This window comes from Sebastes fasciatus, chromosome 1 (genome assembly GCF_043250625.1).
Source record: "Sebastes fasciatus isolate fSebFas1 chromosome 1, fSebFas1.pri, whole genome shotgun sequence".
NCBI classification, from domain to species: domain Eukaryota; kingdom Metazoa; phylum Chordata; class Actinopteri; order Perciformes; family Sebastidae; genus Sebastes; species Sebastes fasciatus.
In genome coordinates this window covers 27,035,788-27,062,666 of record NC_133795.1, presented here as the reverse complement: position 1 = coordinate 27,062,666, position 26,879 = coordinate 27,035,788, and the positions used below count along the sequence as shown (strand labels likewise).

Genomic DNA, 26,879 nt, shown 5'->3' with positions numbered 1-26,879 from the left:
CATGTTAGCATTGTCATTGTGAGCATGCTAGCGTTTAGCTCAAAACACCGCTGTGCCTAAATACAGCCTCACAGAGCTGCTAGCATGGCTGTAGACTCTAAGTCTTATTTAAAATATATTTAAATTGTTGTAAATGTGAAATAACTGTAACATTAGCATATTAAATGAAGAAGATATGTATGTTTATTCTGGTGAATTTACCAACAAGCCTTTTGAACATGAAATGTTTGTTGCATCAGTTATTATGTTGACATACAGTATATGTTATAATTCAATATGAATCAATAAAGGAAGCCTCAAGTGAAAACAAAATAATGAAAGTTGACATTATTTTTCTCTTGATTGCATTTTCTTAAAATCTAATAGTGTCAAAGAAATAAGAATTGATCAGAGATGAACTTGTCCCATGACTCAATGAAGTGCTTTGCTTTGTGTTCGTTAATGGGTTGATATTCCAAATATCACATAATCCAACGAGTGTCATCGGTGCACCATCTCACTGTACGCCATGTACACAGTGGTGTAGTTCTTGTTACAGGTTTACATCCACTTTCTCCGTCACGGCTGGTGTGCTGGTGGGGCACTGGGTGGGCTCCGTCGGTCTACATAACACGCAGCGGCGAGCGATCTGGATCAGCGTGACCCGGAACCGCTTTATCCTGAATGCATAAACCAGTGGGTTGAGTGCCGAGTTCACATGGGACATGAAGATGCCTACATACATGGCAAACTTGGGTATGGAACACTGTGGGCAGAAGAAGTCAATGCAGTTCATGATGTGTATCGGTAGCCAGCACACCGCGAAGAGAAAGACCACCAAGGCCAGTGATTTGGCCAGCTTCAGCTCCTTCCGATAGTACCGCTCAGCGTCACACGTGGCTTCGGCGCGACGATTAAGCTGTCGGCGGATCACCCTAAAGATCTCCGCGTACAGAGCGATCATTACGGACAGTGGAACCACCACCCAGCCGAAGAAATTGAAGTACACCATGTAGTCCATCCTCATGACTGTGGTGAATTTACAGACAATGTCGCTGGAGTTGCTGAGGTTTGCGTGAACATTGTGGTTATTCCATCCAATCATCGGAACCAATCCAGTGAGGAAGGAAAGGATCCAACACAGACAAACCGCCACACATGCCCTCCTCTGGGTCACTATGGTGCTGTACCTGAGCAGAGGTTATAGGAAAACAAATGAAGACAGTTTTTTTAATAACTTAAATGCATACTGTACTGATGGATGAGCATTTTTTTTAACAAAAGCCAGTCCATAAATTATTGTTCAGAAGCAATTTTTCTCAAGTGCCAGCTTTTGACGTCAGTATCCAACTGATGAACAAAAGAATATATGGGCAACTGCCAAAATCACTGAACAAACTCTGCCTATGTCAGTTATTTAGGCAGACAGGGAAATTTTCATTTGCTTAAAAGCTTTTGATGTCCAGCCCGTTAATTTGCATCAAACCAGACAACGATGTATGGTGCCATGTCAGACGTCTAAACTGAGAACCACCTTCTCTTGATTGACTCTCTGATGCTAAAAGCACACATTTAGCTCTCTGATGCTAAAAGCAATACAAAAAGAGACTACTACTACTAATTTGTTCTTCTAAAGTATTCTTGGGGCAACTTAATTAAGGGCTTTTGCTTGAAAGGAAATCAATTCACTGACCAATATGTTGGTTCTGAAAGCAATTGGAGAAAGTTTTGTAATTTTGGGTTATATAAATAAAAGTTACTTGCCTTGATTTGACTTGTATGGGAAGAGATACATGCTGTGCAATGCAGTATCAACTGAATTCTAGTTAAATCAGGCTTGTGAATGAATAGCACTTATGTCAATAACAAGGGATGTATGATGTTATTGGAACATCATCGGCAGATAAGGCTTTAAAATGAGATATCAGCATCAGCCTGAAATAAACATTTCCTCTGATATAACAAGCCAATAAGATAACACGTATGGGCAGGTGACGGGAACCGTTGACAAAGCGGGTGAAAAAGCAAATATGTCTGCACATGCTTTCACATGATCCCTGTGGACATGAGATTGCATTGTTTTGCAAATTGTGAAATAGGTCAAAAAATGCCAATATCAGGATTGTCAGCGTCATCCAAGTCTGTTAAAGTAGGAAGAATTTTTCAGTTGTGTATGAACATTTTACATAAAAATGTAGTAGTTTTGTTATTTTTTCCCAGTGAATGTTTACATTTTGAAAAGCCTTACTTTATGTCTGCATCTCAGTGGGGTGTGACGAATAAACAAAACGAAAGTGAGAAATACTAGCCTGCGAATATTATATGTCTAGGGTATTTATTGTGAAAGGTAAGAACGGAAGGAGTGGATCTGGTCTACGCTGTCTTTGTAAAGGTTGGGAATAATACATATTGCTGTCTTGATTCGGACTACGGAGCAGTGGGCAACTCCGGGGTCTGAAAAGTGAAGCTAATGAGGAAGTGTCTTAAACTTTCATTCTTTCTAATAGCCAGCAGGGGGCGACTCCTCTGGTTGCAAAAAGAAGTCTGATTGTATAGAAGTCTATGTTAAAAATGACTCTACTTCTCATTTGATTTATTACCTCAGTAAACATTGTAAACATGAGTTTATGGTCTCAATCACTAGTTTCAAGTCTTCTTCAATACAGCATGATGTTCATTTAGTGAATTATGGTCCCATTTAGAGTCAAAGAGACGATAAAGCAGGGGATGCTTTAGGTCGTGGCTACCTTCTGATTGACAGGTCGCTACCACAGCGTTGTCTGGTCTGGGTGTTGTCCCTGTTTACGTCTCAGAACTTTACCCCTTTCACAGTGTGTTTTCAGTTCATGAAAGTTAATTGTAACATTTTGGTCGCCTAAATATGTCCTATTCAGCGTTCGGTTGTACTTAGCTCCACCTTCTCGTGTCACTTCTGGTTGCAAATAACCAAGATGGCGATTGCCAAAAACCAGGATGACGTCAGCCTAAATGCCGAACTGGAGGCTTCAGAGTGGCAGTCCCCAAACCAATGGGTGACGTCACGGTGACTACGTCCACTTACAGTTTATGCTACGTAGCCTCCGTGTTGTTTCATAAATGAAGGCGCAACTCAACTGGTTCTGCACAACTTGACTGGTTGATGCCTTTATTTGCGGTGCGAAAGCTCAGAAACTCGATCTCGTTCCGGAAAAAAATTATGTTACTTTTACGCTGCACAAGAGTTGCGTTCTGTGTGAAAGTATTCATGACAAAAAAAACAGTTTGCAGCAGGTGTTTAACAGCCTTAATAGTAGGCATGATAATATGTTAATTCCACTACAGGAGAGACTTGATGTTTTCTGCAAATAGGTGGAAAAAAATATTTGCGTAAATCGGCATCTGCAATCAGCCAAAATGAGTTGGAAAATATCGGCAAAAATCAAGAAAGCTGGACTGGAACTTGAACCTGCAATCACAACCAGTCAGGGATTATGCTGACATCCGCTTCCTATTGCTCTAAGTAATGAATATTTTATTGATCTTACCGTAAACAGACTGTCAATAACTACAGTATATTGATGCTGTAATACTTTTCTAAACAGTCATCACAACATTCATCATCCAACACAATCTTAACCAAACTAATCTCTACTTTCATCCCTAGAAAACCTAATTACACCTTTCAAGTGAAAGTATAACCAATTGGTTTTCCAACAGTTCCTCACCTGGTGGGAATCTTGACACGCAGATATCTGTCGATGGCGATAGCCAGCAGGGAGAGGATGGAGCTCTGGGTGATGATCAGCAGCAGGCAGGACAGGAAGAGGCAGGTGTAGAACTGAGTGTTAAATCCCAGACTAATGATAATAGCCAGAGGGATGACCAAAACACCCACAGCGATATCAGCCACGGCCAGTGACACGATGAAGCAGAAGGTGGTGTTGCGGAGAGCCCTGTTCACACACACAGCCAGCACCACCAGCACATTCCCCACCACAGAGGCCAGGGCAATAGCTGTCTCTATGGAAATGTACATCATGTCCACATGCTCCTGACGCTTGATACCAGGAGAAGAAGACATTTTTACTATTCACAGATCTTGCTTACCGTTACTCAGATTGGAAAAAATAATCAAAATTGGTTGTTGAAACTTCTTGCCTCCACTTTGGGTTTTGCTTCAGCAAAAACATCTCCCATTTTGTATGTTATCTAGCAGAAAGAAGTACTTTTTCTGTTACACAACGAGTGCTCCTGAAGGGATGTTAAATGATTAATCCTTAGCATGTTGCTCAAGCTTCGCACAGGACTGGATACCAGTGCATCACTACTCTTCTACAACCTGACTCGCTCTCTCTCTTAGTCACTCTCTCACTATAGACTGTAAAAACGGGTCATAAATTCAAGGGGAGGGACTTTGCTTTCTGCAGCAATAGTTTTGCTCACATTAAGTGTGTGTGTGTGTGTGTGTGTGTGTGTGTGGTTTTTGAGAGGTGCTGTGATCTTTACGTAATAAGCTAGATGCATTTTGATAAGGGTGTTAATGATAAGCTCTCAACTGAAGATTGAGAGAGCTGATTTTATCTCCATCATCATAAGTGAGTATAGGTGAAAGTGCAAAACCAAAGAAATGCCTGAGAAATAGAGTCATAGTTACATATAAATCGGACAGCACTGACGAGTTTAATTTTCAACTGCAAAATGCCAGAATTGCGCATCCTCGTCACAATTCGTTATTAACCAAACTTAAGGGATCCATGTCAAAAATATTTGTTTGTAACCCGTAGTTATCTTAAGAAAATTAATAGCAGCCAATGTATTATCTGACTTTTTTTTAAATCTCAAAAATCCAGTGTCCAGTATCCTGAAAAATCTGGCATCAGTTGACCTCACGGTGACGACAAGGCTCCAGGAAGTGACTGCTCCCGGAACAAAAAATTGACGTTGTGAAACAGCTTTTTGCGTGTCATTTAACGCCACTTCGCTACCCTGAAATGTTCCCGGTTAGGTTTAGGCAACAAAACTTCTAAGTTAGGTTTAGGAAAAACGTCAAGGAAACGACTATGTAAACTAAGAAAAAAATAAATATGTACGCAAAACATGTCACAAATGTCACTAACGTAACTTCAAAATAACTCAACAATACTTTGGGACACGAACACCAGTTACCTGGTTGAAAGTCCTGTGTTTGTTGGACCCATCCACCTCCCCTCCCACCAACCATAAGCAGTCTCTCTCTCTTTTCATTCTCGGTCACTGGCTCTGAGCGTAGCATATTCAGTCAGTACAGACTCCATGGCGTACAAATGACACACAAAAAGCAACAATGGTGTTGTTATTGCACGTGAAATGACTTACAAATTACTGTGTCATTCATATTTGGTGAGACCAGGCTGGATGTTTCCCCCTGCATCCAGTCTTTATGCTACGCTAACCTAAGAGATAAGATAACTGCTAAGATAAACGGGCTGCTGGCTGTAGCCTTATATTTAATAGACATATATTAATCTCATCTAAGTCTCTTCAAGAAAAAATAGAGCAGAGCGTATTTCCCAAAATATCAAACCACCTCTTTAAAAGCTGCATATTAAATCACACCAATAAAGGACATTAATGCACACCCATTATACAGTAGGCTACAACTACTTTATTGCTGTGGTGAGCTCTTTGCTCTTCGTAATGTGAGTCAATTATTGTAAGAATGCATCATCTCTAGTATGACTGAGGTCTCTTCCTGTTTTCAGGATGTCCTAAAATGTGCACTCACGTTCCACTTTAATAATACAACATCAACAAGAGAGATGGGTGTTATTATGGTGGTTGAGGTCCAATTAATCAGTTAGTAAAATTAGTAAAATCTTATTTCAATGCAGTAACATCTGCTGCAAATACATACCTTTGCTTATTTTGTCATGTAGGAGCAGTTAGATATTTTAATGTACACATTTAAGTGGTGCTTTTTTAATAAATGTTATTAAAAAATGTAGAGTCACAGTCTTGCATTTAATTTCAAAGGTGCTTTTTTCCCTCCAACCTTTTCTATAACTTGGACTCTGCAGGGTAAACTGCAGGTAGGAATCTGATCCAAAAGTTCCATTACTTATAAAAACTTAATCTAATTGTCTGTCAGAGAATGAGAAGACTTTGGCAGCGAGAATAACTGAGCAAGCAATCAATGAGATGGTATTTAGTTGCTTAAGGAAGCCAGTTCAGTGTCTGCCTGCAAATATATTCAGTCTGATCACTTCCCTTTTTTTTATTTTTAAAGGAAGCGATGACTCAGGATGTTGTTTCAGCACATTGCCGATATGATCTCAGGCTCTGGTCTAAGCATTAGAGTGTTCATGAGCTGACACTGAATCAGTTTTATTAGGCCTCTGTCATCCCACATGCCTTCATTAGCTCAAGTGGTAGTCGACATGCATTATCACTTCTAATCTGGAGAAGCAATAACTGTAAATTAAAAAAAATACTGCAGTATGTATCAAACATATTGGTTCAGCACTTAAGAGCACCATTATAATGCATAATTTCTGTGTTGCAGTTTGTTTTTCTTTTTTTCTCACTTGGATCGATCCAGTAATGTAAAAGGTCTCCTTGCAGTAGTGTGGTTATATATTAACCATTAATGTAACATGACTGAGAAATTACATTATTTTATTTTACATAGACTGTATATAAGAAGTGGACGTAGTCACCATGACATCATCCATTGGTTTGTGGACTGTTGTTTTGAAGCCTCAAGTTTGGCATTTTGCCATCCTGTTTTTTTGCAGCCAGTAGTGACACGAGAGGGTGGAGCTAAGATCAACCGAATGCTGAATAAGACAATTTAGGCAACCAAAATGTTACAATTAACTTTCATGAACTGAAAACACACTGTGAAAGGGTTAAGGTTCGAAGACGGAAACATGGACAACTCGCAGACCAGACAATGCCGTGGTAACAACTTGTCAATCACAAGGTAGCCACGCCCTAAAGCATCCCCTGCTTTATGGTCTATTTGACTCTAAATGGGCACATAATTTACTAAATGAACATCATGCTGTATTGAAGAAGACTTGAAACTAGCGATTGAGACCAAAAACTCATGTTTACAATATTTACTGAGGTAATAAATCAAGTGAGAAGTAGGCTCATTTTCTCACAGACTTCTATACAATCAGACTTCTTTTTGCAACCAGAGGAGTCGCCCCCTGCTGGCTGTTAGAAAGGTTGAGAGAGGTTGCCCACTGTTTTGTACCACTAATTAATAATGGTCAGTTATCGGCATCTAACCCAATGAAATTGCTACAGATTGAAACATGTTGTAGACTTGTAGTATATATGGTTTCAGCACTATATAAGGCCTCTATGAAAATATAAAAGACATTAGACATATGACATCATTGATTACCATACACATACTGTATATACATCATAATTTCTTCCACTGATATTCCTTTGCAGAATACTCCCTTCGGTTGCACCACACAACACATCATTTTCTATGAACTAATGAATTAGATTATGGTCTTGCCGGGATCCGCTTGCGCATGTGCCACAGGGATTTCATGACAGTAAAGCTTCTATTACCGGTTCCAATTAACCAAATTATTCTCAACATCCTCACAGAGCATCCCAAGCTTAACGTAAAATTAATTTCACTCTGTCATAATGACTCCGCTACTGTCTCTGTTTGTGTTGATATTAATCGGTCAGCCTCGGCAGTTTTCCAAAAGGATATGAGTGTTCAAATTAATAAGCTGAATGGAGCGCTATTAAAAATAAATCAGACAAACTCCCTCTACAGCAGCGAATGGCTCTGATGAGATGGGTGTTCTACTACAGTATGTTTGTTTGTTTCATGTCTCTCCTTTGTTCATTTGTTTGCTCATTTGAATATTTAACTATTACATGTTTTAAACAAGGCAATTCTTATTTTGTCACATACATGATGTGTTTTTTCCCATTTATATTTAAACAGCGCTGTTGCAAATTTAATCTAACTGATACAAAAAAATTCTGTACACTGGATTTAAAGTCGCATTAAACTATTCTTGACTATTAGGGGACGGAAAGACTCCATCACAAACTCAAAGAAACAGTGCTCATACGATCAAGTATGTGACTAAAATGTTGGCCCACTTCTGCAAACTTGTTGCAGAAGAACATTAGAGCATCCCATTATAGCTCTGAGTGTTTTAGCATTAATCTAGGTGGAAATTCTGATGAAATAACACATCACAAGTTGTCCTGATAAGCAAATGATAGATGATAAAACCAGTGTTGAAGATTTACATGATGCAAAACAGTTTCCTGCATGCACTCTTAGCTGTTAGGAAATGCTGTATTTCACTGAATCAAGATAAAAAAATTGAGGCAATCAAAGGAAATATTTGGCTAATTGTTATACTTATTGAAGCTTACTATAGCAGCCGGCTCCACTTTCAACTGTTTTGCATTTAACTAAATATTTGTAGTGATATTTTGAAAAAAAAAAAGTTTGGTTGAGACAAGAGCAGGATAGTAATTGTAGACGTATGTTATCTAACATGCCACAACAACCTTTAAGTTCAGCTTTGCTCCAGTATTTCAACAATGAGTGTTAGCGACAGGCTAGCAGCTGTGTTTTAGCACTGATGAGTCTAAATTGCAGTGAATGCACAGTAAGTACATTTACTCAAATGCTGTACAAATTTTAGCTAGGCTATTTATACTTTATCTGACAGCTTTAGTTACTTTACAAATTAAGGTTTGCTTTCTCACTATTTTCTTAAAGGGACTATTTGTAACTTTGTACGCGCATAAATGTAGCGGGTCGTCACACATGCGCGCTCGCATATGCGCATTCGCGTGTAGCCGCTGTACCCTCCTCCTCTGCCTGCTCTCCTTCACTCAGACAGCTCAGCTCGCTCCACCTCTAGACGTGAACGCGCGTTCACTCCACACTGCAGAAGAGTTAGTTTAGCTCTGAGAATATCTAGTGAATGCATAGGGGACGTTTGTGCAGAAATAAATGCTGCAGCTCCTCCAGACCGACAGAGGTTTTCCGTGTCTTGTGAAGTGACGGAGCTCTACAGAGTTGTCTTCTCGTTACCGACCGGGTGCCGGTGTCTCCTCTGCTCTCTCCGGCTGCGGGCGGAGAGAGCAGGGAGACATGCTGCAGAGTCCCGCTGCCTCAGCCTGCACTTAGGCAGGAAAAGCCAACACTAGGATCAGATCTAAATCATGTTCATGGAGAGACCTTCGTCTGGTCAGCTAACATTACTGCTAAGCAGCTGAAATATAGAGTGATATTGTGGTTTTAGCTGACGTGTGTCGCCTCACTGTTATGAGTGATGCTCGTTCAGGTATATTGAGAGCGAGCAAGCGCGAGCCCGACGCTGACTTTCGTTGATTTCACGGCCACAGGTGTCGCTGTTAAGAAGCATTTCTGAAAGTTACAAATAGTCCCTTTAATTTTATCTATATTGCTGCGGTTTTGTTTTAGAAAAATAGAGGCTACACTTTGGATTTTTCCTGTTGAACAATGTCAGGCTATCTTTGTCAACCCTCAAACAGGATTAGGTTTACACATTTGTGTGTATAGGCTGCTATTTTTTGACTCCTAACAGGCAATAATCTCTGGAACTCTCTCCCTCCTGAAATGAGAAATGCTATATATATATATATATATATATTTATATATATATATTATTATTAATAATAAATAAGACCAGCCCTTCATCTCCTAATGCCTCCATGGCCCCTCCCCTCTGCACTCCTGCACACACTTGCACCAGCGTGACTTCAGCCAGCAGCTCACCTGCTGCAGATGCTTCACAGATCACCATGGAGACAGAAACCGATTTAACGGTTGCCAGTTTTTCAAGTTCTGGAGAAGTTTGAGGAAGTTAACTGCTGTTAACGGACCAATGCAGACAGGTGAGTTCAGTTTTCATTTAACATTATTAAGTAGTTTTAAAGATTGTGAACATGTTATGTTTGCTAATTTATGAATTTATAATGTTGGTTTTGACTTCAGCGGCTTCAGTTTGTTTGTTTTTTCACTGTAATTTGAAAAAGATGCCCCTTAAATCCTAGTTTTACTCCCAACTTTTAAATTTTCCCTGTCAATAATTTTGTCGTTATGGCTTAACCCCATGTTGAAGAGGCCTACCGCGTATACAGTGAGTGTAAATGTATAGCCCAGTGGTTCCCAAACTGGGGGCACGACTCCTAAGCGGGGCCCAGAGTTATATAATGAGGGCCCAGCAAGGCTAAATGTTAATGATGCATGGTTCTGCACTTGCCTGAGGGGGAGCTTGAAAATATTTTTTATCTACAAAAGAGGGGCCTGCAGAAAATGGGAACCACTGGTATAGCAGCAGTGGCACACCAGTAGTCAACAGTGGGATGCCTCTCAGAATTGGCATATGCTATGGATTAAAACAATATTGCCATACTACAAACCACTTTTCTTTTAAAAAAAATATATATAATTATAATTTTCAAAGTGTTCAAATTGATTGTGATTGATTAAATGTTTTGAGGTCTCAGGACAACAACCAGTGTGTGAATGGTGGTTGATCTCGTGGTTCCTTCTTTGTTGAGTGTGGTTTGAGATTAAATTGCTTGATAAAAAAAATGTTCAGCAATATATACAGTATATAGTTCCTCATGGTAACGCTGCTATCGCTGTTTTATTTGTAATATGGTGCATTTTTGAGTCATTGTTTGCTTTGCTTGCACATATTTTTTTTTCTCTGTCATGCCGGCTCAGTATTTCATGCTGATGAAGGAAGTGGAATTGGTGACACCCTTGTGACTCTTATGAGCTTGTACACGGTAATCACATTTTGTAATTACTTGATAACCACATTTCAGCAATTTCTTGGTAAAATCATAACAGCCTCCTCTCATAAACGAGCCAGTGATAAACAACAATAGACCGTATATAAGGAGTGGACATAGTTACCGTGACATCACCCAGTGGTTTTGAAGCCTCAAGTTCGGCATTTTTGCCATCGCCATCTTGGTATTTCGCCGTTGCCATCTTGTTTTTTTACAACCAGAAGTGATACGAGAGAGTGGAGCTAAGCACAACCACATGCTGAATAAGACATTTTCAGGCGACCAAAAATGTAATAATTAACTTTCATGAGCTGAAAACACACTGTGAAAGGGTTAAAGTTCTAAGAAGACAACACGGACAACTCCCAGACTCTGTGGTAGTGACCTGTCAATCACAAGGTAACCACGCCCTAAAGCATACCCTGCTTTATGGTCTATTTGACTCTAAATGGGACCATAATTTACTAGACAAACATCATACTGTATTGAAGAAGACTTGAAACTAGCGATTGAGACCATAAACTCATGTTTACTGAGGTAATAAATCAAGTGAGAAGTAGGGTCATTTTCTCATAGACTTCTATACAATCAGACTTCCTTTTGCAACCAGAGGAGTCGCCCCCTGATGGCTATTCTCAATTCTCAAACCCGGAGGTAGCCCACTGTAAACAACCCTTTGTCATCGCCTGATCTGTCCAATTGTTCCAACTATAGGAATGATAGGCAACTACATTGTGCCATTGAAAAAAGTTCCTTTAGTTAGTAGTTAAGACTGGAACTAAGAGAACTGAGGGGTTTCAGGAGGGTTTTGCTACCAGTACAATGACGTGTTGGCTGTACATTATCCCGCTTATTACACGGCTAATTTCATATAAACAAACTCAATGTTTGTTTTTTGGAGTAACAGAAAAAGTAGTTGTTCATCAACAAGAAAACAGATTTTACTATACTATTTTTGTTACTGATTCGGGTGAGACAACTGAGATCATTTTCAAAGTCCACGGGTAAAATTTGATTCTGAGACAATTTCCAGATATTCTGAACTCTCATATGTAAGTCAGTAACATTCATATATGTAACTTAATTGTGTGTCATTAGATGACGCATATACCACCGCTGCCACTACAACCAGCCGCACAAAGACAACACACCACGTGAGTGAGAGGAAATAAATCGAGAGCATTCTTAGAGATTAGATTAGGATCACGGTCAGAGAAGTGGAGGCTATTTCTCAGAGACTTTATTCCGTGCTCTGGAACTAACTAACTAAAGGTCATATTGATATTAACAATATGATATGCTATGTCATCTAGGATTACTGAAGCTGACTGGGCAAAGCAGCATGATAGATGACTGCAGCACAATCCTAGTCAGCTCGGTCTTGACTAGCTGTAAAAAAGTAATGGATTTATAGTGACTTGTTGACCTTGATGTTTGCAGTGAGAATCTGGTTGTGGTTAACTTACCTTTCAGGCTCCAGGGTGGTAAGTTTCAAAACAAGGAGTCCCTAACATGGTGACATATTTCTATCAATAATCACAAAACTTAAAATGTCTGTGCAGGTTAGATGACTTAAAGATGTTTTATGAGCTGATAAGAATCTCCTCTTCACAAGTGTTGACAAGTAGTTAAACCGCATTTGGTGTCAATTTGCATTTGTTGTCAAGACATTAGTTTCATTTCCCCCTGAGAGAACACTTTTTTTGTCATCCGTATAATCGCTTGCAACAGCCTATGGTTTGATTTTATTTTTTTATGTTTTTGTCAGACATGACACGGCATTAAAAGTTACCATGCAATGACAAACCAGTATAATACATGAGCCCGCAAAAAAAATCCGGATGCACAGCTTGCAGGCTAAGTATCTTTGTGTCATCACACAACTTGAAAAAAAGAAAAAGCAATGTGACCAAGGACTTCCTCAAAGGTTTCACAAGATCGAGATTAATGATAAATGACACAACACAGCACATTCAGGCTCTGACACGCGACACCATTACCTATCATAGGAAGCATAATGGATTTGGGAGAAGTGATCTACACGTTGTTGGAGGTGCTCATCGCTATGAGCTGCTGTCTCGGTAACATGTTGGTTATTTTGGCGCTGTGGACCAGTAAAAGCATTCAGCAGCCCACCTTCTGCCTCATTGTCTGTCTGGCTGTGGCTGATTTCATGGTCGGCTGCGTGGCCATACCGCTGGCTGTGATGGTGGACGGACGAGTGAAGACTTCATTCCACGGCTGTCTCTTCATCAGCTGCGTGGTCATCCTGTTGACCCTCGTCTCAGTTTTGTCTCTTGCGGCTATTGCAGTGGACCGCTTCCTCCGGGTGTTTATCCCTCTCAGGTAAGACTTTTTCTGGATGGTTTATTGTGCAGAGAAAAGTAAAATAGTGCTGCTAAGCAATAAGCATGGCTTTGAATCACAAGCTTTACATTTGTATCCATTTTATCTCAACTTCGTCTCTGACCCTTTTTCATGGCTTGCTTTATAAAAAGGCACTGATTTACTGTGCATTACTACAAAGACTGCATGATGGTTTTATATCATTTGTAATTGTACAGTGCATTTTTTTTAATGGATTATATTAATAATTTGTGTTTTTCTTTTCAGGTACAAAAGGACTGTAACACAGAGACATTCTTGGCTTGTGGTAGCAGCATGTTGGCTTGTTGCGATACCACTGAGTTTTGCTCCCATGCTTGGATGGTACAACCATGAAACCTTGTCCAAGTCAGTCAACTCTACTATTACCTGCCAGTTTATAGCCGTGATCCCCATGTCATACCTGGTTTATTTCAACTTTTTCCTTTGCACCCTCGCACCTCTGTTGATGATGACTGTATTGTACGGCTACATTTTCTGCACCATCCGAGGAAACCTTCGAGAGAAACCGGGCAACGGGGCCCAAAAACAGTCTCAGAACTACCTGAAGAAAGAGAAACAGCTGGCAGGATCTCTGTCTCTGGTCTTGGCTCTGTTTGCCCTGTCCTGGATCCCTCTCCACATTATGAACTGCATTGCTTACTTTGGTGGGCCGAATAATGTACCAGTCAAAGCGTTCTATGTTGGCATCCTGCTTTCTCACGCTAACTCGGCTGTAAACCCAGTTGTGTACGCGTTCAAAATACAAAAGATCAAGGTGGCGTACCTGAAGCTCTGGAGACAGTATTTTGCATGTGGAGAACAAAATCAAGGATCTCAGACAAGCCAGTCGACGGACAACAATAGCAGCACATGAACAGTGTGGCCAAAAATTAATGAAGGAAGACTTCCTTGTTTGTTTACTTAGCTGTTCTTAAGGAGCAGGTTTGATTGACTGTTGAGCATAATCAAACACTATAAAACATATTAACATTGTCTGAAAAGTTAAGAAAAGTCAGTTACAATATGTGAAGTGTATTGAAATCCAAAAGCTACCTTTTTTATTTGATGAGGATGATGTTCTGTGTATAGATACAGTAAACACAACGAGCCAATTGCACTGAAAGATCTGATATCTGTTATGATCAGGAATGTGTGTGTTTGTGTGTCCTGTGTATGCGGGCGGGGAGCCTACGTGTATGTGATTATTGCGAAAACGGTCTTGCAGAAAAAAGGGCAACTTCCACTTGTCTTAAAAGCTTTAGTTTAGTTTCATACCACTGTTGTTTTTTCTGTTTCTATTCAAGTTCCAGTTCTCCATGTCCATTTCAACCGAAAGGACTCGCTGTATTGGAAATTACCTTCACGATCTTTGAAAAATTTGCTCTGCATCAGACCGTGGGCTGTATGGTCATTTTTAATCTGTAGTTTGATCCGTTGTATTGGATTAGATAACACAGACATCCATTTACAATATTTTGTTCCCCCATGGAAAAGGAAGTAGGAAAAAGAATCTCAAAATATTTCTCAACAATCAAACTATACAGGTTTGGCAAAGGTAGCATTTATTGCAGAGCTGTTGTTTTGGGTGGTATTGCGTTGAATAGATTTTCATATTATTCTGGTCAGTGGGTTTTTAAAATCACCAATACATAACCAACTGCCAGTTGTACTACTATCGTTAACAAAAAGCATAAACAATGACTGTACAGATGTTATTATTTGCACCGGTTCTTGATGTATTTTTGTATTTTTAACGAGCAATCTCAAGAGAAAGTACTGATAGAAATGCATGCATATCTGCTGAATTGAAGAAAAAAATGTAACCTATAACCTGTAAATGTTATTAAATTCATATCTATTGGCAATGTGCATTGCATTTTTGTATTGTTTTTAGTTTCACAGCAAGATCTTTGAAGTTTACCCAGAATGAGTTACATTTTAAAGAAAAAAGACCAAAAAAACATCAGCTTCTCAGAATGAAATGGTCCTGGCACTTGCCCTTGATTTGATGTGTAGGATTTAATTCACAGATTAATACAACTTTTACTTTGGCTCATCAGTATTTATTTCATTATGCTGTTTTTTTATGTTTGTCTTAAATTCTTATTTCAGAAATTCAGTTGATGTTCCTCATTGTTTCTGTAGGTAGCCTATTGTATGTTCAGTAGATTTCTTATCAGATGTTCATAGGTTTGTGGTTACTGTAGTTCATAGTTAAGCCCTTTTTTCATTTCCTCACTTTATGGGCGGGTTTACACCTAAAGGACCACTTCCTGAATTGAACCAATGCAAGGGTGAGGCATCGTTTCAATTGTCTAACTGGTCCGGTTTGCATTCACAAAGGCAAAACTCAAATGGTCCAGAAATTGTAAACAAAAGTCATGTGGCGCAAATGTTACGATTATTGGTCGCACAGTTGACTCCTCATACAACTCAACAGTTGCCTCGATGCGTGTGATGTGCTTTCCTATGCTGTGACAAGAGTGTGTGGATGAACCAAAGTTGTTAAATTTTACTCATTTAACGGCTGGCTAATTAGATAGCTAATTCTACCATGCTTTCATGCAACACTGATTACAGAAAATTAACCAAACAGCGGGTTGGTGGCCAGCGGCACTGATGGGTCTAAAGGTCAGTCACTACCCGCCACTAGGAGACTACGGAGCTGCTGACCGCTATCCTACCGGCGAAGTAGTCTCCTAGCGGCGGGGAGTGAGATGGAGGGACCGCGGGGTGTGCTGGCTAGCTAAATATTGCCTCATTTGTTGTCTGATTAACAGTAAATCAATTTAATTCAGTGGTAGCAAACGCAAAAAAATAGGTTACATTTCACCAGTCACCAAAACAGGAAATGCAAAAGTTTTTTTAACCAATCAAATTACACATAAATGGTACGCTTCCTGTAATTGGTTAGAATAGTGTTCACTTAACAGCGGTCCGAGACCACCCCTTTGAGGCAGACCAGAAAGCGGTTGTTTGGTCTCTACTAGGGTTAAAGTCTGGCTTTCACACCAACCAAAACGAACCGCACCAACGGGGTTAATGCTCTAGGGTTCGGGTCAGCCGAACTAAACAAGGCTGATGTGACTTTGAACACACCCTAAGAATCTACTGTATATACAGCTCTATTTTCTTCTGTACATACAGTAGGCTATGTAATGACTCTGAAGTCAAACTAAAGTTGTGTTTAATGTTTGAATGAATGCAGTCTTTTAGTGAGCATTTACTTAACTGCCATAAATAGTTTATGCATATTTACGATCCACCATTGTCAGCCAGTGAACGTATAAACTAATTTCTTGGTGCACTTTCAAGCAACTCACCATGCAGCTAAATGTGATATCGAAGTGTTTTATTTGGAATAGCTTAAACCACAATGTCTCATATCTCATATCCTATTTATGCTTGTACAAGAATGTTGCACGTTTCACAGAACTATCCATCAGAAATGGAAGTGATACTCCAACCTGGGTATGAACTGACCATGCATTTCTTAATTGTATTCTTTGAATGAAACTGCTGCAAGTCCACCATGAAGTTTATAAGTTGCTGACTTTTACAATACCATACAGCTTAATAACTAACTTGTAACACACTGGGTTTATAAAGTGATTCATTTTGTAATCTTTACTCAAGAATGTTGAATGCTTATGACTTGTAGCAGGTCATTTTAAACTGCCTCGTCAAAGCAGCAGGTTTTTAGTTTAGATTGTCTTGATTTATCTGACTGACAAATTTATCTGATAAACATCCCCTGCTTTCCAGTTACTAAGAAAGTCTTAATATAATACTTAATATAATGCTGCTCCCACACTTGTGTAGGTTTTTTTCCCCAATACACTTTTATTGAATTTTTATACAATTACATTAACAGTAGAACAGTCGATGTGTAAAAACACGTTATGGGGACAGTAAACAGGTGGTAATAAGTAAACAAAGTGACAAGGACTAAAAATATATATTTTTCAATAATAAGAAAATAAATATTATGAAGAAAATAAATAATAATAATACAATAAATAAATAAAAAATACATGGGTTTAAAATAGATCCTCAGACATTATAATATGAGTAGTAAGATAGTTATGGCTGATCAATCGGAAGCCTTTTTAGTTTGATGAAGTGTGATATTAGCGGTTGCCACCTGACATTAAATTTCTCGACTGAACCGTTGTGTAGGTTTTGTTGTGTATCTTACTGTTGCATCACAAATTATTAGCACTTATAATTCACTTTTGATAATTTTTACACTTTGCTGTCGTATTCACAAAGAAAAAACAGATCTTATCTTACCACTAGGAGTCCTACTTGATGGCACTAAATAGTTCCCTCTTAAGAGGTATTCACAAAGCCCTTGAGAGCAACTTTTAGTGAGGAACAAAGAGAAGCTAAACTAAGAGAAGGGGCGGGGTTGACCCTGTTGCTGTGGATCTGTGTCAGTGAATGTGAAACACAATATGTATCAATACACAGGAGCGAGAGGAACAAATTAAATTAAGATAGGTGGATAATGATATAATAATAATAAACTTTATTTGTACAACACTTTTCAAAAACAAAGTTACAAACTGCTTTACATGGTTGAACCAAGATTAAAACATTTTAAAACACAACACAACAGAACTGTAATGAGGTAGTAAAATAAAATCAAACTATTTAAAATAATACAAAAATAAAATGGAATAAAATACCTAACAATAATGTAAAGTAATAAACTGATAAGACATGATAAGACAGTTTGCTAGCAATAATACATAAATGGATATAATGTATAGATTACATAAAAAAACAAAAACATTTTAGATATTTTATAAACTGCATCACAGATTTCATACATGAAACAATGTAAAATACTGACTTCTTGTCTGGCATCCAATATCATCAGCATGTGATATTTAATACTTTGATGTGGTAATTTTGGGCTACATATAACACAGATGACCATAACCTTTATTTGTGTGCTTATCGCAGTTAGTGCTTATTTAATATGCACTTAATGAACTGTCAAACACATTGATATATTGAATTATTCTGTCTGACGGATTGCTTCAATTTGGTGGTGATCTAATTGAATCCTTATTAAATGGATTCAAATTTCATTATTATTTTATTTATACAAAACACTGATGAAATGAGACGCATTACTGACTGTACTTTAGAGTTCTTAAGAATACCTCCAACTTCTCTAAGACAAAACTTAGGAGTCCTAAATTTAGGACTGACACGTCCCTTATTTTTTAGGAGTTTCTCGTAACTCCTCCAGCTCGGAGCTATTTCTAGCATTAGGATCTTTTGTGAATATGGCCCCAGATGCACATAATAGAGTTATCATTTCCAGAATGATGATAGTTTTTGGCCACGAGATGGCGTCAGAGTGGTTCCTTCACCACTCGGTAGTGTGAGTGAGTTTCATTCCAAGCACTCATTGTACCTCTCAAAGAAGGTAATAGACTGTATAGTTATAACCTGAGTAGGATTTACTCCATCCCACAAACTATACAACCTACTACCTCACCTTGCTAGGCTCAACTTTGGGCACCAATACATCTCCTTAAAAACAAGACTTTACTCAGTAAGTGCCAACTTCAGTACATGTTGTTGTTGGAATAGACCAGTTCCATCATTGGGTCTGGTAAATATATAACGTCTTTGTTGTGTCTTCAGTTTTCTCCTCAGAGGTGAGGGACAAGTTATCTCTTAAATCTACATTACTCCATGTGTTCGTTAAAGTTCCTTCATCCACGGGGCCTCCCACGTGCAAACAGACTTTGGCTTCATAGCAGATCAACCTGTCTCCTTAGGAAAGACAGTAGATTGCATAGTTATCTCAGAGGGAGGACACAAACCCCACAACTATTCAATCTACTACCTCAGCCCTAAGGACAGATACTTTTGCAGGTATCAGTGGAAACTTGTCGGTCGAACTGTGAGACAAAAATAAAAGAGAGATTAAATGAGTTTTTAGATCCACTTGGGGCAAACAACAGTCAAAAAATATTTTGTAGTCAAGGCCAATTTCGTCCATTTTGGATTGTGTTTAGTAGCAACGCTTCACATAAAACCTAACTAAGTAATCTCTCAAATAATTTCCTGACTGTTAAAACATTTTGACATTTTTTGTAATTTTGGTTATAGTAAGCTACTGCAATTACATCAAAAATACTTTTAAAAACATGCACACAAACAAACTGTTAAAAAAGCATTATTCAAATGACACCCCCCTCAATGAAATTAGGTAGTCTGGTAACAGTTTTATCAGGACTTCTAGGAGCAATTTCCTCTCTAGACTCACCACATTGTAGCCTGAGTTGTAAAATCAAGGCTTGGTTCACCAGACTTACAACCAGGCCGACAGTGCTACTATGTTAAAGGAAGTGTTATTCAGTATCTGACCATATGCATTGGTCTGCGCAAATGTATATGGCCAGCCAGTATTTAAGAGTGACAGGTGACGGATACACATCAGCGTGTGCTGGAAATGTGCAAAAGAAATGCCACTTTCTTAATGACCTGCACATTAAAGACAAAATACACTTCTGTCACCACAGAGAGCTTACTTTAATGCAAATCGACTTATAATAGAGGGCAGCTGTGCCAATAATTAATACCTATTTTTCTCTGTAACTTGGCTTTTTAGCTCCACTTAAAAAATAGCTCAGTTTAAGCATGATTTCCCCCAGTTCAGTCCCTTCTGTTTACAACCAGAAAGCAAAGGGAGATAGACGGAAAATGGCAGTACCTCGGCCATCTTAGGGAGTCGTTTGGCACCCGTACCCAACATCTGTGGTGCAACCTGTTAACTTCTACCTCCCCCTCCCAATCCCTATCCATAATATAGACTGTTTATTTTACCCCGAATAATGGTAAAGGGGATGTTTAGACTGGCTTAAGCTATTGCTTGTTCATAACTTATTTCAGAGAGTTGATTGTTGCTGATTCACAAATGCATGCCAAGTAATCCTGCTCATGATTTTTTGTTTTTGCTCGAGGCGTTTTAATAGAGGAGCTGAAGGTTTGACTTCAGAATATTGCCCTTTTTGCTCAACGTGAAAGCCACTTCAAGTCCATTGAAAAAGGAGTCTGTTTACTGTGCCAGCTAGAGTCTGGGACACAAGCTGGGCAGAGCCGTCTGGGCCCCAACAGAGCCTTACTTTGGCTGAGCTGACTGAGCCCAGACACTGTTATGGTAGACGACGATGGTCAACCCATGCAAAGGCTGGGACGCTTTGCATAAATTAGCATGTGAACCATGGTCGCTGAAAAGCGGCTGGGCAGTTCATTAACATTCTGAATTCCTCTTTGGCCTAATTAATGCCGACAGTGATTGAAATGTTTTGGCAGTCTGTGCGGCTGTGGTGCCAGGGCATGCTCATTGGGGCAGAATTAAAAGGCACAAGGGCATCAGAGAGTGGGAGGCCTTAATTGAGATGTTGAATTAATTAGACGGTAAATGGTATCAAACTCTTCTAACTGGCTGGAGGGGATGGAGTGAAAGCGGGCGTGGATTCAACTTTTTAACAAATGAAAAGTTGTACAGACTATAAACAAAATGTGTTGTGGTAATGGACTGTGTGGTTCTCTGATGAAACTTTGATAACTTCCAGAATAATTTCTTTCTTAGGATTGATAACTGTTTATTCATCTAAAGTAATTAAACCCATGAAAATAATTATTAGACTAGTTAACACACACACACACGTTTCATTAAATTATCAACAGTCGGATTCAAGCATCCGTTCTTCTACCTCAGTAGATTTAAAGATTGCTAAAGCGCTACCGTAACTTTAGGCAGAAGTTGTGATTCCTAAGCGGAATACATCAAACACAGGCCAGTGAAACACGCAAACAGGTCATCATATCCTCATACAACAGTTGGTATCTTATGCATTTTGCTACGAATGTGTGGCAACACGTGACGCACGTGTCAATTTCCGCTCCTGTCTCTTCAAAAATAATCTTCCGGCTTCACAGGAAACAACTTGGTTAGGTTTAGGAAAAGATCGTAGTTTGTGGTAAAATAACACCGGAAGTGACGTAACTTAAGTACAGAAGTTACGTGACAAATAAATCAACGTTGACTTCTGGTTTCACACGGGGTACGAACACCGGTCTCCTGGGCAAAAGTGCATTGTTTTTTGACCCCCCCCATCCACCCCGACCTTGTCCCTACGCTGCGTTTTTCACTCTTTATACTTCCTGGTTCACAATTACATGGATTACCGACAGATTGATTTTGTGTATATATACAAATTAGGTATAGTTACAAACAGCCTGAGTAGGTACACTTTCTTCATTCTTACCTTGATTGTTTCCAAATATCCTGTTCGTGATTGTGCATTTGTAACAAAAGCTGTGTTAGAAGTAAACACTAACTGGTACCTCCATTACGAGTCTATTTGGGTGGCTGGGTAGAACTACAACAAATGCTTTTTATTTTTTTACACCAGGAAGTGATGGCTTGACTTTCCCAGTATATCTGCAAGCTGCTGATGATAAGAAAATGGCTGCTTTGTTGCAGAGTATAACGAAGAAATAGTGTTATCAATCCATGACCTTCATGTAAGACTCACTCAGAACAATCAACGTGCCAATCAGAGAGCAACTCGTCTTAGTGGTAAACGTTCAACTTATTAAAGATATCCATGTTGTCAGATGCCCAGGTGCCGAACAAACTGAGAATTTAGTGGATGAAGACACAAAAAAATACCCCTTACAAGTTGCCGTTGGTCCATGATGATCGGCGGAATACGGGGGACGACTGTGAGGGAAAAGACTGAGGTCGGTTCCCTTGTGCGGCTCTCTCCAATTTTTTGTGCCAAGAAATGGGCATTGTCTGCGTGCCAAGCTGAATCTTAATGAGACAAAAAGGGGGTGATGTCGTGGACGCAGCATTGCAGAAACCACCGCTGAGGGGGGAGGAGAGTATTGGCAGCCAAGCAATGAGAGGATGCCATGTCAGAATAGGGGCTATGATACCACACAATAAGGTACGGAGGCATAGCTTGCTGCCAGATGCTCAGTGCAATGTGAGCTAGGTGTTCACACGTCTAAAGAAAGGTCCATTGTTCCATAAGCAGACTTTGTCCATATGTTGGACAAGTGGTTATGTTTGTATGAGCCTGAGGTTTCAGTTGATGCGTCCTCTTTAATAAACTCCGCTCAGCAGGAGTTTATATCCATCTAGCAGGCCAATGTCTGTTTTGACGTCTTTATTTAGAACATAATTACCAAATTAATTGTAGTTTCAACGGAGCATCAAATAACTGAACTATACTCTATATTTTCTTACAGAAAGTATTTGCAAATTGAACCTAGAGGAGTAGTTCTTTCCATTCTGCCTATACACTGATTGACATTGACATTTGTAGAAACATTTCAAAGGAGGATTTGTTTGGTGCAGTATCTGAATGTGAAACCTGTTACCTGTTATCCTCATGTTTCAACTGATGAATAAGTTAGTGTTTGCTAATTTCAATTTCAATTTTTTTCAATTTTTTAGAGGTATCAGGTATTGCAGGGAATTTACAATTATACCACACGCAGACCCCACAAAGTCATTTTAAGTCTGTTTAAAGTTCCTTCTTTATTTTTGCCATATTCCAGTTCACTCTCTGTTCTCTTTTTGCAGCATTTCTTTTCCCAAACTATATTTTCTTTTAAAGTATTAGGTGAACACTTTTAAAACTGTACATTTAAGGAGTTTGTGGTTTGTATTTTAAAGACCAAAAACGTATAACTAAAACCCATTTGTAATTCGGGAAAATATTGTCATACCTCCAATGTTATTTTTTTGTTGTCTCTAGTCTACACCAGTGGCCCACAACCATTTTTTGCTTGTGAAAAATAATTCACGATAACGATATTATAGTGATATTTATAAAAAATTTGAAAATAGAATAATAATGCTATCAGTCAAATTCATCTTTAACTTTGTTTATTGTGCGTTTTGTCTCTTTTTAACAAATGATTTAAGGCCTTTACCCACCGGGGGCGTTTTTTTTTTTTTTTTCATGTAATTGATTTGCACGTCAATTCATTTTTTCTAACTGTTGTTTTTGTCATGAGTACTTTAATTTTCTTCATGAATATTATACGGCATAATAGTGAAGTACTTTTTTTCGGAACAAGTTTGATTTTCTGAGTTTTGTTAACTTTCATTCTTTCAAATGCAGCACAGATGAGGTCCACTCTTACCTTTCACAATAAAAGCCCTAGACATAATATTGTTCGCAGGCGAGTATTTCGCATTTTCGTGTCGTTTATTCGTCACGCCCCTGGTATGAAAAGGCCTTTATACTCAAATTAAAAGTGTAGGAAGATGGAGAGATAGTCTGTAACCATAACTGTACAAACACTCTATAATCATTTGTGTATTATTAACATGATATCATTATTTAATTTTTTAAATATCCCGATTATCGTCAGTACCGGTATATCGCGACACCCCTAGTACAAACATAAAATACCCCTACACCAAAGGTGGGGGGTATTTACTACATTAGAAACACTTTTTACTTGTAACGAGTGTCATGTAGGTTGATTAAAAATAATACTAAATTGCTTTTCAAATTCGAAATTTACATTTATGACACAGCTTGTATTATTGGACATATTACCACAGAAACCAGTGCACCAAACCAATATTAGCTAAAACCCACGTCTATTGAAAATGCTACTTGACTGTGAGTGTTTATAGCCAGTAGTTGTGCTGTGTCTGACAGTTTACTTTTTAATACATTCAGCATCATGATATCTAAATTGCTACTAATATAACTGTTAATTATGATAATTATGTTAATAACTTACTTCATTGTATTCTGATCAAAGTACAATGTATCAGAAGGGCAATGACACTTTCTACTTTTTAAATATTTTCATGTTAAGTGAAGTGATTTTAAGTGCTTTATTATTGTGGGTTTGTTTATTGGATGGTGTTTTATTATAGTGACGAGGCTGGAAGACTGCTGTTTGTGGTGCACGTTTTGTTACGAGCTGTGGACGTTTCCTGGCTCTCGGCTTGTGTGTCATATCTATGAAGTACGACAGATGGAGCTTTACTATACACATAATACTACTTTCAAGAGACCAGGGTGAAAAAAAGTCTTTGCAAGTACTTTTTATGGTTTGTTGTTGTCAAAGTTCGCAGCTTGATGTCGATACAATAAGTGCCTGAAAGTTTAAACAATCTCTAAAGTTTGTTCAGTGAGCTGTTGTCATACGTGGCTCTATCTTGTCACGGGGAAACCTGCCAATCCAATAATCCACACATTAAAACAAAATGCAAGGACACTGGTAGAACATCTGGACTTTGCAGATGTGATTCTCGAAATGGATCTCTCAAACTAGAATGGTTATAAGTGGTAGTTTATGTAAAACGTCCTTGGTAAAAAGAATCAGATCAAATGCTGTTTATAACCCATGACTCTGTTTTGCTAACAAACAGGAAAAGCTGAATGTGTGTATGCAGTATGACCTGATAAAAGCAACAGCCACAAAAAAAAAGAGACTTTGATCCTGGTAACCACAGAGTCACTCTAACCGAGCCGAGGAGAGAAACGCAAATAGAGGAGGATATGGCTTTCCAAACAACATGTCATCAAGCAAGTTCATCTGAGGAGAACAGATGGGGGTGGGGGTGGGAGGAGGAAATAAGTTCATTTTCTCTCTTGCTGCCCGTTCTCGCTGCGCCCTCCCCCTTTTTTTTCCTTCATTCACCCTTTGTGTACAGTACAGTATGCCATAATCTGTCGTTATCGCACACTCAAACACAAACGCTGACTCGACTCTATGCAAACAAAACCACACACAGCTGCACACCAAGTAGCATGTGCCAAAATGTTTTACACAGGCATTTCACAATAAGTCTGGTTAGGAGTGTAATCTGTAAAGTAAAAAAAAAATATTTTTATAGCTATTATACCTAATTTTTATAATGCTTTTGTAGCTTTGGTGCTTCTCGTGGTTAAAAAACAAACCGAAAAAAGGTTTGATCGAAAACCGAGACCCTGTAATCTTACAACGCAAGCCCCTTCATGTATAGAACAATGCTTGCAACAGAGGGATCTGGTTCATACTGGTTTGTGAAGAGGTCTATCAAACCGCAGTGTTCAAGAGCACGTCACGAAATTACACGATTTGCCTGTATGATATACAAACCACATATTTTTCAAGTTGCTTATTCCACTCATGTGGTATACTTTTTAATTTTGTGGTATAACAGTAGCCACAGTTCGGCTGAAAGAAACGTTGTGTTGCATCTGGTGCGGATTTCTCGCACCTTCGTAGCAACCCTGCAACACAAAACCAAAATGTTTAATAAAAATGCCTTTCATCTCTTCGAATTTCCTGTTTGAAACTTAGAGCTAATTATCACTTTTGATGGGGGTGGGAGGGGGGATTTGTTTCTTCGAGCCACTGGAGTTGTAGTGTCTCTCGGCTCCGACTTGCAGTAAATTATACTTAAATGTTGCTTTTTACTAGTCTTGTACTTTAAGAGGCAGTTATACAACCACTAAAATGTCTTTTTATTCAGTGCACGTGTTTTATCGTACATTGCTATGTAAACAGACGGCTCATTACAGTAACCATATACAAGCTTTGGCCATTATTTCTTAATGCATAATAATTCAACCCAATAAACAACATTATTTTAAAACTAAATCCCGGTGCGTCTCGATCGAAACAGAAGCGGTAAAGGTTTAGGCATTGTGTTCGGTGCAAGCAAAAGCAGACACGTGTACAGTGTGGAAGGTGATAGTAAAAGAAAGTGTGAAAGTGTAAAAAGAAACGAATAAAGGGAGACTTGAGTACAAAGAGGAATATCAAGGCCGAAACACAATCAAAAATGAGAAATACCTGGAGTTTTTTTTGTACAGGTCAGGCGAGTGTTCACCCGCAGAGAATTAGGCCATGGTGGCGGCGAGAAAAAAAAAAGAAAAAAAAAAGGCGGGTTAGGAAGGAGACAAGAATGCATTTCCACATCCCTCTCTTTAGCCTGTAGGACGAGGGAAAGGCTGAGTAGTGTACCAGCGAGCAACCCCACTTGAACAGGGGCTGGGGCTTGAGAGCAGTTTCTGGGCCATGCCCTCCTCTCTCCCTGCCCACTTTTGCCCTGCTGCCAAGAGAGGAGAGACGGCGAGGAGAAAGGGAGGCAGGAAAAGAAATCATGAAGTCACAAAATTGTGCTTACACGGTGCTGCTTACGAAAGATACGAAATCCACCCGGAAGGTGCATAGAAGTAGAGTATAGAGTAGAAGAGTAGAGCTCTTGAGGTGAAGTCACAGAGTTGACAGAGTTTAACTCGCCACATAAAGGGGATCAGTCACATGAACTGTAGATTATGTGTCATCAAATAGATATCTCTCTTGACAGCGGGATTAGAGGCTGGGAGTGTGTGTGTGGGGGGGGGGGGGGGGGGGGGGGGGGGACAGACAGAGAGAGAAATAATCTCGGGTAAAGAAATCAGAAGTGAGTACTTACATGCTGTCTCGTAACAAAGCCAAAGGGTCTGACAAGTTTATCTACAGTTGGCCAAACACTTCAGCACCAGCGATTCCTGAAGCATTTCAGAGGCAAATGAGTTGAAGGCTCCTTGCACCGTGCAGTAAAGCCTTTTGTCAGCAGTTGGCATCAGTCCCAGGTAGTACATGCCTCATAGTTCCCATTTTCGGCAGTCACTCCGGACGTCTTTAGTTGTTCTGCACCTGCCTGTGTTTTCAGTCTGTTTTTTTTTTTGCAGTCG

General features: G+C 39.2%; 3 protein-coding genes across 7 annotated transcripts in view; 2 read left to right on the top strand and 1 right to left on the bottom strand.

Annotated features, from left to right (window-relative positions):
* Window positions 1–162: 162 nt before the first annotated feature.
* Window positions 163–26,555, bottom strand: LOC141770928 (adenosine receptor A1). Of its 2 annotated transcripts, none has more exons than XM_074640790.1 (3): window positions 25,993–26,555; window positions 3,684–4,015; window positions 163–1,169 (listed from the first exon to the last, which is right to left on the bottom strand). In XM_074640790.1, the coding sequence occupies exons 2-3, from the start codon at window positions 3,995–3,997 to the stop codon at window positions 533–535; spliced, it is 951 nt and encodes a 316-aa protein (XP_074496891.1). In that variant the 5' UTR covers window positions 3,998–4,015; window positions 25,993–26,555; the 3' UTR covers window positions 163–532. The 2 variants fall into 2 exon arrangements, with proteins under 2 accessions (XP_074496891.1, XP_074496883.1); XM_074640782.1 differs by lacking the exon at window positions 25,993–26,555 and adding an exon at window positions 10,895–11,079.
* LOC141770799 (tubby-related protein 1-like) overlaps window positions 9,779–26,879 on the top strand; it is a 41,004-nt gene continuing 23,903 nt past the window's right edge. For 2 of the 4 annotated variants that reach the window (XR_012594629.1, XM_074640676.1), the window contains exon 1: window positions 9,779–9,861. The gene's annotated coding sequence lies outside the window, so the exon portion shown is untranslated. The remainder of the gene's footprint in view (window positions 9,862–26,879) is intronic. The other 2 variants (XM_074640661.1, XM_074640647.1) reach the window with 2 other exon arrangements.
* On the top strand, window positions 12,733–14,995 carry LOC141770946 (adenosine receptor A1-like). Its single transcript, XM_074640802.1, has 2 exons — window positions 12,733–13,116; window positions 13,384–14,995. Exons 1-2 carry the CDS (start codon window positions 12,788–12,790, stop codon window positions 14,009–14,011), a joined length of 957 nt encoding a protein of 318 aa, XP_074496903.1. The 5' UTR covers window positions 12,733–12,787; the 3' UTR covers window positions 14,012–14,995.